General features: G+C 36.6%; 1 protein-coding gene across 3 annotated transcripts in view; it reads right to left on the bottom strand.

The window, feature by feature from the left end:
* Positions 1-13,204, bottom strand: part of ppp2r3b (protein phosphatase 2, regulatory subunit B'', beta) — a 21,610-nt gene extending 8,406 nt beyond the window's left edge. For 2 of the 3 annotated variants that reach the window (XM_058786938.1, XM_058786939.1), the window contains exons 1-2: positions 13,089-13,204; positions 11,769-12,170 (exon numbers count right to left, since the gene is read on the bottom strand). In XM_058786938.1, the coding sequence (XP_058642921.1) occupies positions 11,769-12,119 (351 nt within the window). In that variant the 5' untranslated portion in view covers positions 12,120-12,170; positions 13,089-13,204. Of the gene's footprint in view, positions 1-1,201; positions 1,552-11,768; positions 12,171-13,088 lie in introns of those variants that run through there. The other variant, XM_058786940.1, reaches the window with a different exon arrangement.

Here is a 13,204-nt window from a genome sequence, read left to right as displayed (position 1 = left end):
TCCATTATTAACCTTTTGGTCCACAAAACTCTAATGTAGTCTTCACATTACATTTAATTTATTTAATTAACTCAGCATGGAAAAACATGACATGAAAATGTATACACAAACACATTTCATATTATAGAAAGCAACAGTGAATGCCCCAATTATTTAGCAGCCTTGGTTCCCAACATATTTCACAATTATTTTCTCCAACTGGGTTTTTAAAAACTTCTTCAGTAAACATTTCTAAGCCATGAACAAAAACAAACCAGCTCCAAGATTTTTCATAACATTTTAAATACAGTAAAAAAAAAAGCTAAATCGCAACTGGGTCAAATTAGAACAAAAAACAAACATTACAAAATGACCATGTAATTAAATTATTTTCAACTACACAATGACGCAATTGAAAAAACCCCAAAACAAAACAAAAAATAGTCATTAAGTTTACAAAAAAAAACAACTGCTTTTTGTAGTTTAATAAATCACATAAGGCCATACTGAAAATTCAATTGTCATAACTGTGCAGCTGTATTTTATGCAGCAATAAGACATCACATGCAGCCGTATCCATTCTTAGTAAACAACAGCTTCAGGAACTGTTTACATGTCCAAAAAAAAAAAAAAAAAAGTGGTAATTGACCATTTACTTATTGCTTCAGTCTCTTGTGATAGGTTAGCTATTTTACTACCTCATCTCATTCTAGAGACATCCATAACATATGTCTAGTAGTAGTCCACTGCTACTCATCAATAACAAGCACAAAAAGCAACTAAGCTTTTGCTTTCAAATACAGTAAATTTTAAGAGCCTGCGTGGAATTTTGAAAGCCTAACGCATTTGGAAAATCTTTCTCTGATGTGGCATGCAGGGGATTCTGCTCAGTCTAACCCACTGTGAGAGATGAATGCGTTTAATCTTGCCTTCCCTGGTCAGTGTCAGCCATGTCTATAAAAGGGAATGACCATCATCAACTCCAGCACAGGGCAGACCGAGCCTCCTGCTCAATCCTAAACATTTGGATGCTCTTAAAACCGCCGATAATCCTCTAGCCGCTCAGTTATTTAAAAAAAAAAAAACTACAATGGCACAGCTATAACCACACATCTAAATGGACACTAACATCACATCACTTCCCCACTGAGACTGATAGCAACAGCATTAAGCAAACAAGATCAGTTTGATGGCTTCACACAGAACATATAAGACAACCTGCCTGTCCTTGCTGGAAGGCTTTGAGCCTCTTCTTAAAGCGAGAGGGTAGCACAAAGTCGCAACCACGTGCCAGCAGTGCCAGCTCCTTCCTCAGGTCAGGGTCCTGCCGTAAAGAGATCTCCTTCATTCTCATACTGCTGTCTGATGCTAATGGAGCCAGTGTGGCAGACAGTATGCACTCCGGGGTCAGGATAATCTCGCTCAGTGACTGTCCCACCACAGAACACTCCTCTGCCTGTCTTTATCAGAACACCAGCTCTCTTAATGGTGAACAGCAGCTGCTCGCTTCAGCCGTGCAGTAGCCTGAATCACAGCCCTGCCTGTTGCTCCATACATCCAATAGTGGTTGGCAGAGGTCATGCAATCCAGTCCTGAAAAGTCACTGGGGAGATAGGACGAGGGTGTTTGAGTGAGAGCAGTGGGAGGGGGGCAGTCAGAGGGGTGTGGATCTGCCCTTTTCAGTGTGCATTCCACTGCTCTCATGGAGGTTATGTAAAGACACAAACTTGCTCACTTGGAACCCTGTGATTCTGTATCCAGGAGATACAGCAGCTACTAAGAACAACACAGATTAACTGCATGCAACATTATGATAGATTAGCATACTTCAAATTTACAAAAGCAAACTAAAGATTAATCAGCTACTAAAAAGCAGATCCCTCCAAAATTGAATCATCATTTAGGTTTCCCTCCAGTTGTTTTTTTTTATATTTGATATGATTAGAGCTGAATGAACTTTGCATTTGAAACATGCAATGTCAACCAATCATCTGCACAGGGTGACAGATGTGACCAGCTCAGACCACTAAACATGGGCCTTTTCTGAATCGAAGTCACTATTAGGGATGGGACGATAGACCTACCTCCCGATTTGATACTATCACGATACTTGGGTGCCGATACGATATGCATTGCGATTTTTAAAATTTCGATTCTACAAATATTGCGATTCGACATTGCTGTGTTGCGATTTTTACTATTTTTTTTTAAACTCTAGACCATGGGAAAAAGTTGAATGATACACTTCAGTGTTTCCCACAGACTTCGACTCTATTTGTGGCGGCATCTATGCAAATTCATTCTCTGCCAGCAGGAGCCGTTTTTAGAGCGTGAAGAAATAGCGGTTTCCATGGTAACACTGTACACAAAGCAGCGCTCCGCTTACAAACGCTGCTTTATCAGACATTACATGCAAGATGAAATAAAAATGACATCCAAAATTTTCTGAAGACAGTAGGTTTCCTTCAGAAATACAGTGATATAAAAACACCTGCACCGTGTTTTGATTTTGAAACGTGCAGTGCTCATTTATTCAACGAAGTCAAAGCTTTTTGAAAAAATCTATTTGTGGCGGCCAGTTTAGATATTGCGGCGGGCTGCCACAAATAAATCAATGTATGGGAAACACTGCACTTAATATACAGACTGTCACAATTAAAAAAAACAAAAACAAAAAAACAACAGCATCTTAGCAGTCATTTTTCCTGTTTTATTTCAGTAAACAAACAAACAGCCACAAAACGTCCAATAGAAAAATACTTTGAAATAAAGTGGCTTTTGAAATAAAGTGCTCATCAAACTAGTTCCATTAATAAAATAAAGTCTGTGAAAGCTCTCTTTAACATCAAACTTAACTTGAAAGCCATACTTTTAAATACCAGATTGCATTAAATAAAATATATAATATAATTAATAATATAATACAATTAACCCCTTAGCATTCCTAAGGTCTCTTTTTGAATGGGATTTGTAACAAAACAAAAGCAAATTTATTTCACAAAAATTAAGTTAAGACTGTTAAGAATATGATTAATACTGAATAAACAGCCAATAAAGTAAGGCTATTAAATAGCAGTTCCAAACTAGAGGCTGACATTTTTTCGGGAATCCCGCGGGATGGGAAACAAAATCGCTACGAATCACGTGATTGGGACGGGACAGGAAAAAATTTCATCGGGAGTGGGCGGGACCGGGAATGGTAATGATACCCAACTTTATACACAAATATATATTTTATATAAATAAACTATAAACTGTATATTTGAATTCTGAACTCAATTCTAGTTGTCCTGTCTCGCTCTCCTCCTGTTTGCTTTGGTGTGGCTGGTTAAGTGAATGACGCAGTCCGTGACGGACAGATCGTTAACGGCTGGTCTATGTGGTAATACACACAATCATTCATCGACCTCAAATATGGCTTTTCATCTGAAAGATGTATGTAGTAGCAACAACTTTTACATGGCCGCTCAATATGATGTTAAACTAGAGAAACGTGCACTACTGAAGTGTTTGTGTGGAGAGTGGAAGCCGAATAGCGCGCTCGCTGCAGGACAGGCGCCGGTGCGCTCACTTGCTCTTAAAATCTCCGTAATTTTTGGTCATACAGATAAAAGTAGCCTAATACATCTTTCGAATCTGTAAAGACTCGTTTATTTGTGTACACTCAGAATAATACGGAGCCCTTTAAAGGACATTGTGGTGGGAAAAATTCGGGGAGAGTGGAAAAAAATTCAGGGTGGGAGGAAAAAATATTTTTCAAATGTTTTGCATTCTCTCGCAAAGATATTTGCGTTCTCTCGCAAAACCATTTGAGTTCGGACAAATTCTTCTTGTTTACTTTACAGCTTGCAGTGGTTACAGCTCGTATGTTCACAATGGACCGGTTCATAGAGTTTTATTTTAAACTTGGGACTCAAATAAATTAATAAGTCAGTGCTTAGTTCAAGGCACGGTTTTGGGACATAATAAAACTTTAATATGGCTTAATGTTTTAAAACCGTGACTTGGAGGACCAAATTCATTAATAACAAAAGTTGATAAAATTATTAGGCTAATATTAATAACCTTATTAATAATATTACTAGGCAGAATAGCCCAGAATACGAACGCAACGCCCTGCACGTAGCCTAAGCTTTTTCTCCCTCATAAAACGCTTAAGGTAGGCTATAATGAAAACGGTGATTTAAAAATACCAAATCTGTTGCATTCATATTCTGGGCTATTCTCCTTATATTAATAACCTTATTAATAATATTACTATTAATAAAGCCTAACAATTTTATTAGTATTTATTATCGAATTTGGTCCTAATGTCACTGTTTTAATACATTAAGCCACTTTAAAGCGTTTTAGAATGTCCCAAAACCGTGCCTTGAACTAACCACTGTCTGACTGTATTTCTTTATACTTGAGTCAAAGTTCAAAATAAAAACTTTATGAACCACTCCATTGTGCACATATGAGCTGCATGAACCTTTCATTATAGCCTACCTTAAGCGTTTTCTATGGGGAGGAAAAGGCTTAACGTGCAGGGTGTTGCGTTCATATTCTGCTTTATTAATAGTAATATTATTAATAAGGTTATTAATGTTAGCCTAATCATTTTTATCAGGATTTATTATCGAATTTAGTCCTCCAATGTCACTGTTTTAAAACATTAAGCCACATTAAGCGTTTTATTATGTCCCAAAACCGTGCCTCGAAATAAGCACTGACTGTATTACTTTGAGTCCAAGTTCAAAATAAAACTCTATGAACTGCTCCATTGTGAACATACGAGCTGTAACCACTGCAAGCTGTAAAGTAAACAGGAAGAGTTTGTCTGAACACAAAAGTTTTGCGAGGGAACGCAAATCTTTGCGAGAGAAAGCAAAGTTTCTCGAGAGAACGCAAAACATTTTAAAATAATTTTTTCCTCCCACCCCGAATTTTTCCCACCACAATGTCCTTTAAAGGGCTCCGTAGAATAACAACGAAACGTTGCGCTTTAAAGCAAACAGGGTGTGCGTTAGATCTCTGACCGAGAAACTTCGAAACTCCGTCTTTGAAAAAATATATCTATAGAGAGTGAAATGTCTACTTTCAAATGAAAAAACAAAATTCAAATAGAAAACGTGTGTTAGCATGGATGATTTACATAAAATTTAATGTGTGCAATGTAGCCTACACTGTGCATAAATTGACTTTCAGTTCGATATAATAACAAAAAAAAAAAAAAAAAAAAACGGGAGTGGGAGGGAATGGGAGTAATTCTTCCGGGAGTGGGACGGGACCGGATTTTTCCTCAGTTTTTTTCGTGGGATTGGGACGGGACGAGATTTTTTTTTTGTGGGAGTGGGACGGGAGAGGTTTGAAAATGCACTCCCGTTTCACCCTCTATTCCAAACTAGTTTTTGTTAATACAATTAAGTTGGTTTGAGCCACCACAGTCATTTAAACATACACAAACTGACACAAAGTGAAAATAACATTTTTGGGTTATGGAAACAACGGTTACCATGGTGAATATACAATACTAACATGAACTGTTAATGAAATGTGGAAACTGCTCTTTCGTAACAAGTTACAGAAATAACGATAGTATAATGACACTGACATTAAGCCTGTCAACATCTCATCCGACCGCAGATACAGAATCAGGACAGCGCGTTTTTCTCAGGCACTCTTTACTTAAACTGCATCTGACAGAAGTGTCAACAGCTTTCATGCACGTCTTTTAAAATAAAAGTCTCGCATCAGAAAAGCACACTACGCGACCCACCAGTTGAGAAACACTGAAATACTCACCGATACAACACATCGCCCTCTGCTGAAATAAAAGAGGTTACTTTCCTCCGCCTCGTATATAAGCTAAAATAAACCAATGTATTTAATATTAATTAATATCGATTCTGGTATAAAAAAAATAAATAAAAAAAATAGATTTTTTTGTCCCATCCCTTGTCACTATATAGGGGAATTAAAACATCTCAATACAATATTCACTTTATAACGTGTAATGCAGTGTCAGGCTACTTATTGAGCCAAATTCAAAAAGCACCATATGTTTAGATAAGTAATAATGTAAGAAATGTTATAATTATTATTATTAAACCATAGGGCTGGGACGATAAATCGATGCGGAATCGATTCATGGATCGATTCTGAGATTTTCCGAATGCATCGCGATTCCTCTGGAATCGATTCTGAGCTTAGATTTTAACAGCAGATGGCACTGCATGCTTTAGAAACAGCCGTACTCTGCTTGTCTCCAAATCCTTACACACACTTGAACCTAAAATAATCATTCCTAAAATTCGAAAAGGTTGAAGCGAATTACAAGGGTGTTCACAGTGGGCTGTGTTTACATTAATCTCGTGTCATAAAAGCGTTCTGAGCTGAGAAATTACATGACTCGGCCGAACGCACAAGCGCTCTTCTTCATGAGTATTTGAGTATGCAAATAAAAACCAGAGTACACTGGTAAAACTGATGTGTAAGATTTACTTTAAAAAAATATATGCCCCATTTTTGCATCACACTTTTTAAGTAAACCCAACTTGGAACAATTTTACTTAAAATAAACAAGATAATCTTTGTTATATGAACTTAAATATTCGAGTTCACTCAACATTCTTTACTTAAAACATGCAACATGATATAAGTAATTTCAAGTTGTGTTAACAATTAAACTCATTTATATTAAAAATATAATTAATTGAGATGAACCAAAATAACATTAACTTATTTTAGATCCTCAACTATTGGTCTGCTTACTGCATTGCTACATTTCACTCAGTCACGGTTTATAAAATTCACTTAATGTAGCACTATAAAGCATGTGGTTCACTTACAAACATGCCAGTAAGCAAGTAGACAGCTTGTTATTCTTTTAAAATAATATGTCTGCTCAATATAATTATTACCCAAACTAACAGAGACCTCAATACCTGGTACACCATACACAATGACAGTAACAATCAGTGGATAGTGTTTGAGTATGAATGGGTCATTTTTGAGTCGAAAATGAACTCCACATGTCACAAAACAGTAAGTTACTAATCCTAACAACAAAAGCAACCATTAAATAGTGTAAATACAACTCAAACAGTGAAAAGTTTTACCTTTTTAATTATTCATGCCCCAGTGCATGATGGGAATAATGGGATCATAACTTAAAAGAATCCTTGTAAACGAACAATTCTAAGTAAAATACACTTATAAGTTCAAACTTTAATTTCTACAAGCTTAAAGTGAGTAATAATATAGAATTCACTTTCATTTTTTAATTATTGCCTGAACTAAATTTAATGTAGAAATTACATTTGTTTTTATGTAGTATTTACTTCACCACAAAATCATTTTTCTCAGTGTAGAGCGCCATCTGTTAAAATCTAGGCTCAGAAGAATCGATTCCAGAGGAATTGCGATGCATTCGGAAAAATCACAGAATCGATCCATGAATCAATTCTGCATCGATTTATCGTCCCAGCCCTAATAAACCAACATCAGTAATTAGCCCACCTAAGGCATTTGGATCACCATGTATTAGGGATGGTAAGATGTCTCTACTGCTACGTGAATAAGACGTATCACAACAGTAGAGAGACCAAGGCGTGTCCTGAATCACATAGAATGTAGATTAACATGGCTGTCTGTCTGAACCAAAGAAATAAGAGCAATCCATTTGTACCATATTGAATTGCATAGCATCATATTTTTTTCCCATTGCATTGAATCGAAATCGGATTGCACTGCATCGTAATGGGGTGAATCGCATTGCATCAATAGCTGCTTCACATGTATTTTTAATGTATCATATTGTTGGCTATGCATTGAGATGCGTATCGCATCGGGCTCAGTTATGGAGATACATATCCCTAACATGTATGCTACCGACAAAGATAGTTGTTTCTAGGAAAAACACTATTACTGAGTTTTAATGTAGTTTAATTTCTATTAACGAATTTGCCCACACAGAACTGAACACCAAGGGGAAGACACCAGTTTACATGTTAGCATTCTCATGTCATAACTTGTTGTACATAAGCTCTAAATTGATGTTTAATGCAAAACAATATTTAAAAATGGTTGAATATATTCATGAATCTTTTAACCATCTATATGCCCATGGTCAACAATTTCTTTATAGTAAAACTGCACAAAGCCTGTATTGGCCCTCCTTGAAAGGTGAAAAAAAAAAAAAAAAAACCTACACATGTATTACTGCCCATGTTTTGTTTATTTTGCTTTCCAAGGCTACAGCTTCCAGCCATTCCGTGGCTTATTATAGATGACAAGTCTTAGTTAGTAGCACAGCGTAGAAGTATTGAATTCAAAGAATGATGGCTGAAGCAGTTGAGGACTATTAAAAGACCCAACATGCTCTGTTTAGGCAACCCCAAGAAACAAATGTATCTTCAGTCCTTTAACAAACATCCGCTCCCAGACTGACTGCAATTACATCAATTCTCTATAACTGTGTTGATCCAAAGAAACTCAACCTCTGAGGCTGGGTGTTGTGCATCTGAAAATCCCTTTCTTATGCCCATTACTGCTTTGAAAACTAATTGGATTAATAAAAGCAGACTTTAGTGACAAGTGATCTGCCATAAAAGTGAATGAATATGCACTGAAGGCTTGGAGCCAGAGCATCTAACAAACAAAGAGGTGCAAAAATAAAGCCCTGCCTGGCTTAAATAAGTATTTTTAGATGTCAGATCATCAAGTCCACATTCTTCCACTCATTCCTGTAGAAACAGTTCCTGTTATTGTTCAATGGCAGGATACTGCACACATTTGATAAGCCCAATTTTCTCACTAACTGCTTTTGAAGTCCTTGCTCATCAGTCCATTAATAAACATGGAAAAACAACAAAAGGGCCAAAGTACACTTGCTGGTGAACATGTCAATATTTTTGTTTGTCATCTGAGTCTATTGGAAAGTTTTCTCCTACCAGCACTTTCCCCTCTATTTGACTCTGTGTTTGTGCTATACGTAAAACAACTCTCCACTGTCAGAGTAAGCTGGTACTAACAGAACGAGAAAAAGATCTGCCTGAACAAGAGGTGGCAGCTGTCCGTGCAGACAGTGCCAATTTCCAAACAAAGCTCTGTGTCCAGTCAGTAAGGCCAAGTGGTTGAGGAGAGGATGACCAGCAAGGCAAAAGTGAGGAACACTAACAAACATGCTACAATTCAAGTGCTGGAGGGGAGAAAAATATAAACACTATGTGATAACTGTTCCGACAGGAGCCTGTAAGAGTTATAAACTCCTATCAAAAGTCAAACCAAACTTTCAAAAAGCTATAAGTCAAAATCCCCTTGTAACTGCATATCATTTGAACATAATGAAGGGGGGAACAGCCAAAACGAGGCAGAAATGTGCTTCAGAGAGCACAAAATGCTCTTGATTTCTAATATACAACTTGATTAGAACTAACACACATGCAGAAAGCATTTTGTGTTTTTACTTTTACCAAACTGACTCTTTAGTGTTCACATTTTTTATGTATATTAAATGTTGAATATTAAAACTTAGAAATGAAAGAAAAGCAGGAAAAATTAAATTCATGAAAAAAAAGTGTCACACCATGTAGGCAAGCTCTCCACCTTAGACATTAAATGTACATAACATACATAAGTTATTTCTTCAATTAGCTTATATTTTTCCAAGCAACATACCTTAATGACCTCTAACCTTGCAACCGGGAGTCAGGGATGACGGACACCCAATTATTCTGACCATTAACAGCATCTGACTGAATTTATGCATACTGTATTACACCATGGACAAATATGTAAACTGCCTATGAAGTGTAAGCCAAATTCCCAGTAGTTAATTCCTGCACAGTGGAACCAAGGCTATCTTTACCGGTGTCCTGTGTCAGAGTTGGAACAGTTGTTCCGATGAGCATCAGCATGACGTTAATTGAATTTTTAACTAATACTTTGGAGAATGTATTTGTATTCTGGAATTCCTTTAGCCTCTTAAAATAGCATAACATATGGGATCAAAATCTCTGTAATACATTGTGACAAGTTGTGGGCACATGTTGATTGTACCATGCCAAAAAACATAAAATACCCAACAGTTGTTCCATCAGCACGTAGGATCACCAAAGCATTTGCGAATAACTGGACATAGAAATCAAAGCCTAGACACATCTGCTTAGCATTTCACAAAGTATCACACTGGTCAGATAATGTCCCTACTCATGATTTACATTCACTGCAAACAGATGTCTTTCCTCAAAATGCAACTTTATTTGTCATCCTTAAAGAATATCTAAGTTCGCAGTTTCTGCTTCTCATATTTTGCTTTTTTATCTTTTCTCAAGCTTTGAACAAATTTCATGTGTGACTCAAATAAGACTTTTCAAAGACAGAGAAAATGTCCTCTGTTGTGTCCAAATTACAGGGACTTTATGCATGTCACATCAAAAGCTAATTTTATCTCATAATCTTTTTAATTTCCACGGGTGCATCAATGTTACTTACGAATAAGCCTTCTTGATATCAGCTTCCTCCTATTGGGCCAATAAGATATGTGTGAATTTAATGACACATTGATCTGATACTGACAGCAGGAAGTATCATGGAGACACTGCTTTAATTACAGATATCCCTGCATAATCCAATTTATAGGCTCTGAAACCTCAGCAGCAAAGTCCACCAGCATCGCTGGACAGCTCATGATGACAGAGTCATTACCATTCCAGGGATTGACAGCATAGAGATTCGCCCACCTCTGGCCACACATGAACAGGATTTCTTTACACAAAAGACACGCAGGGTTCACAGAGCTCATCTGACCAGAGCAGGAGCCCTACATGCACTGACCAGGAGCTGCAAAAGCCATTCAGCATCCTCTTGTGGCTAAACTGGGAAAAAGTAGTTTAATCCTCTCTTACTGGCAAAACACATTAAAAATGTGTAGGACCATCACTGATGAGAACATTCATTGAAATTTCCTATCAAACTGTGCTAGAAAACCACTTTAAAATGAGCGGTTTTTATATTAACATGTAGAAGTACATTTGGCAAATGCTTTTTACCACATGAAATATTAACAAGTGGAAAAATAAAAAAAGATTGGTTTATGTTTTAGTGTGATATGAGGGATTAATGGATTTGAGATTGCCTTATATGAAAATTAACATAACACGCATTTCTTTAGACTAATCAGGGTTCGACAGCTTTTCACATGCATTTGCAACTCAAAATAGATTGTGTGCAAAATGTAAAATGAATTTAGGAGCATGTGTATGAATTAAAAAAACCTGCTGGTCCTTAAAAATTAGAGAATGATCACTTATTAAATTTAAGATTGTAAAAAGTCTTAAGTGTTTTAAATGACAAACGTCTACTCATTTTAAGAAGTCGTCTTAAATGTGGGGACGGAAAAACAGGAATCACAACACAGCCTAATGTGATTAATAAACTTTAAAAGGCTGCACGTTCAAAGTCAAACTGTGGTTACATCCATTACATGCTCTACATATATGAGAAACATAATAATGTAATTATTGAATACATTTTTACATAATTATTAAAAACAGTTTGAGGCAGAAGTATTTCAAAATTGTACTCTTTGTTCTTAATTTTGCTTGTAAAAGTCTTCTTGTATACCTTTATTAAGGAAAAAAATGATCAATTTTGATTGCCCTCCCACATTTTTTAAACTTAGAAGCACAGGAGAAAATCAAGCATCAAACTCTGATAATCAGGCCTGAATATAGAAGTCTGCATGGTGACAGAACTGGGGTCATACTGCATTGCAAAGAGAGTGCTGAGCATGGATGCTTTACCTTCTTAGTGCTGACAGAGCGTCGCAGGGCCCTCGCATTCACTCCCGCTCTGTTATTGCTGCCACTCGCAGATGGCAGGGTGGCTGAAGGAGGGCTGCACGGGGTACCAAGGGCCGCAGTCATTCTCTCTGTCGCATTAATCTTTGAGGCAATGTTGTTGTTGTTTTCTGTTAATACCAAAGTGCTTGTGCCCTTGAAATCAGCATGGTTTAGCTCTATTTCTTCTCCATTCTTGATTTTGTTGAGGTAGTCTTTTAGCATTGCCTGAGTACTCGGCTCACTCAACCAAAAGAGGAAGAGCTCGTCGACCTTCATCTTCAGGACAGGCTGAAGCGTTTGTGGTGATGCCATTTCTGGTTTGCTTCATGCAGCCAAGATCCTCCCAAAAAAGATAAAAATAACCTAAAGAATAAATCAGAAAGGACAGTCAAACTCCCCAAATTTAGATGTTTGAAACAGGCACTAAGCAATTCACATATTACTGATCGTTATTTCTATTTATACACATGCAGCTTTGTGTCTGCATGTATATGAATATTACTTTGTAATATACTAAAAAAAAATAACTGTTACGCATATGACAATATAAGATGTTATGTTAATGAAAAATATAAAATATGTTTTGGTTTTCTAACACAGAAATACTTGCCACATAATATACAAAAACCTTTTACAATGGCCCAAGCTTTAGCAGAAAAAAATTATTTACTTAAATTATTATACACACAAGCCACCCATCACGCTCAAACAAGCTTCTTGAATTAATGTATTCTTTACAAAAATTATAACAAATATTAGTAATTTAACGTTAAGTCCTACAAAAACATTACAGTTACTTTCAGTGTTAGTACTGAAAAACTGTGGTAACTTGGTATTAGCTTCTTTTGTCATAAATAACAGATATTTAACACGACGGCAGAAAGATTTTAAGGATTACGCATTTTACAATATTAATAACTACAGTAACTAGGGTATTGCGGCGTAATCTGGTTTCTAAACCTCCCACCGCGGAGGAGGACGAAACTAGAGAACACAGCGAAAATAGGCTATCTTCTTATTTAAATTCACTTTATTTTTCTCACAATTCCACACATAAACCAAAGGAAAGCGTTTAAATAAAACCATAGCTAAACTGTGACAGAAACAAGATGGTTTGTTGCTGTTGCTAGCTGACTACACGCAGCATACAGTTCCACAGCTAACGGACAACGGGTAAATAACTCCATAAACACCGCCAGTATTCCATAACATAGACAAAGAAACGTATTTTTAATCGCTAAAGTCCACAGAATTAAAGGTAACTGGTTGGCATTACTCTACCTTTTGTTATTAGGATGAGTTTGGGCTGTTTTCGTTCATTCAAATGGGTACACTTTGAATCAAACTCTCGTTTCCTCAGGTAACCGGGAAAGTTTATATCGCGAGAGCAGAGTCCG

The sequence above is a fragment of the Onychostoma macrolepis genome, chromosome 09 (genome assembly GCF_012432095.1).
Source record: "Onychostoma macrolepis isolate SWU-2019 chromosome 09, ASM1243209v1, whole genome shotgun sequence".
Classification (NCBI taxonomy): domain Eukaryota; kingdom Metazoa; phylum Chordata; class Actinopteri; order Cypriniformes; family Cyprinidae; genus Onychostoma; species Onychostoma macrolepis.
The sequence above is the reverse complement of the archived record's forward strand: the minus strand, read 5'-3'. Positions and strand labels throughout refer to the sequence as shown.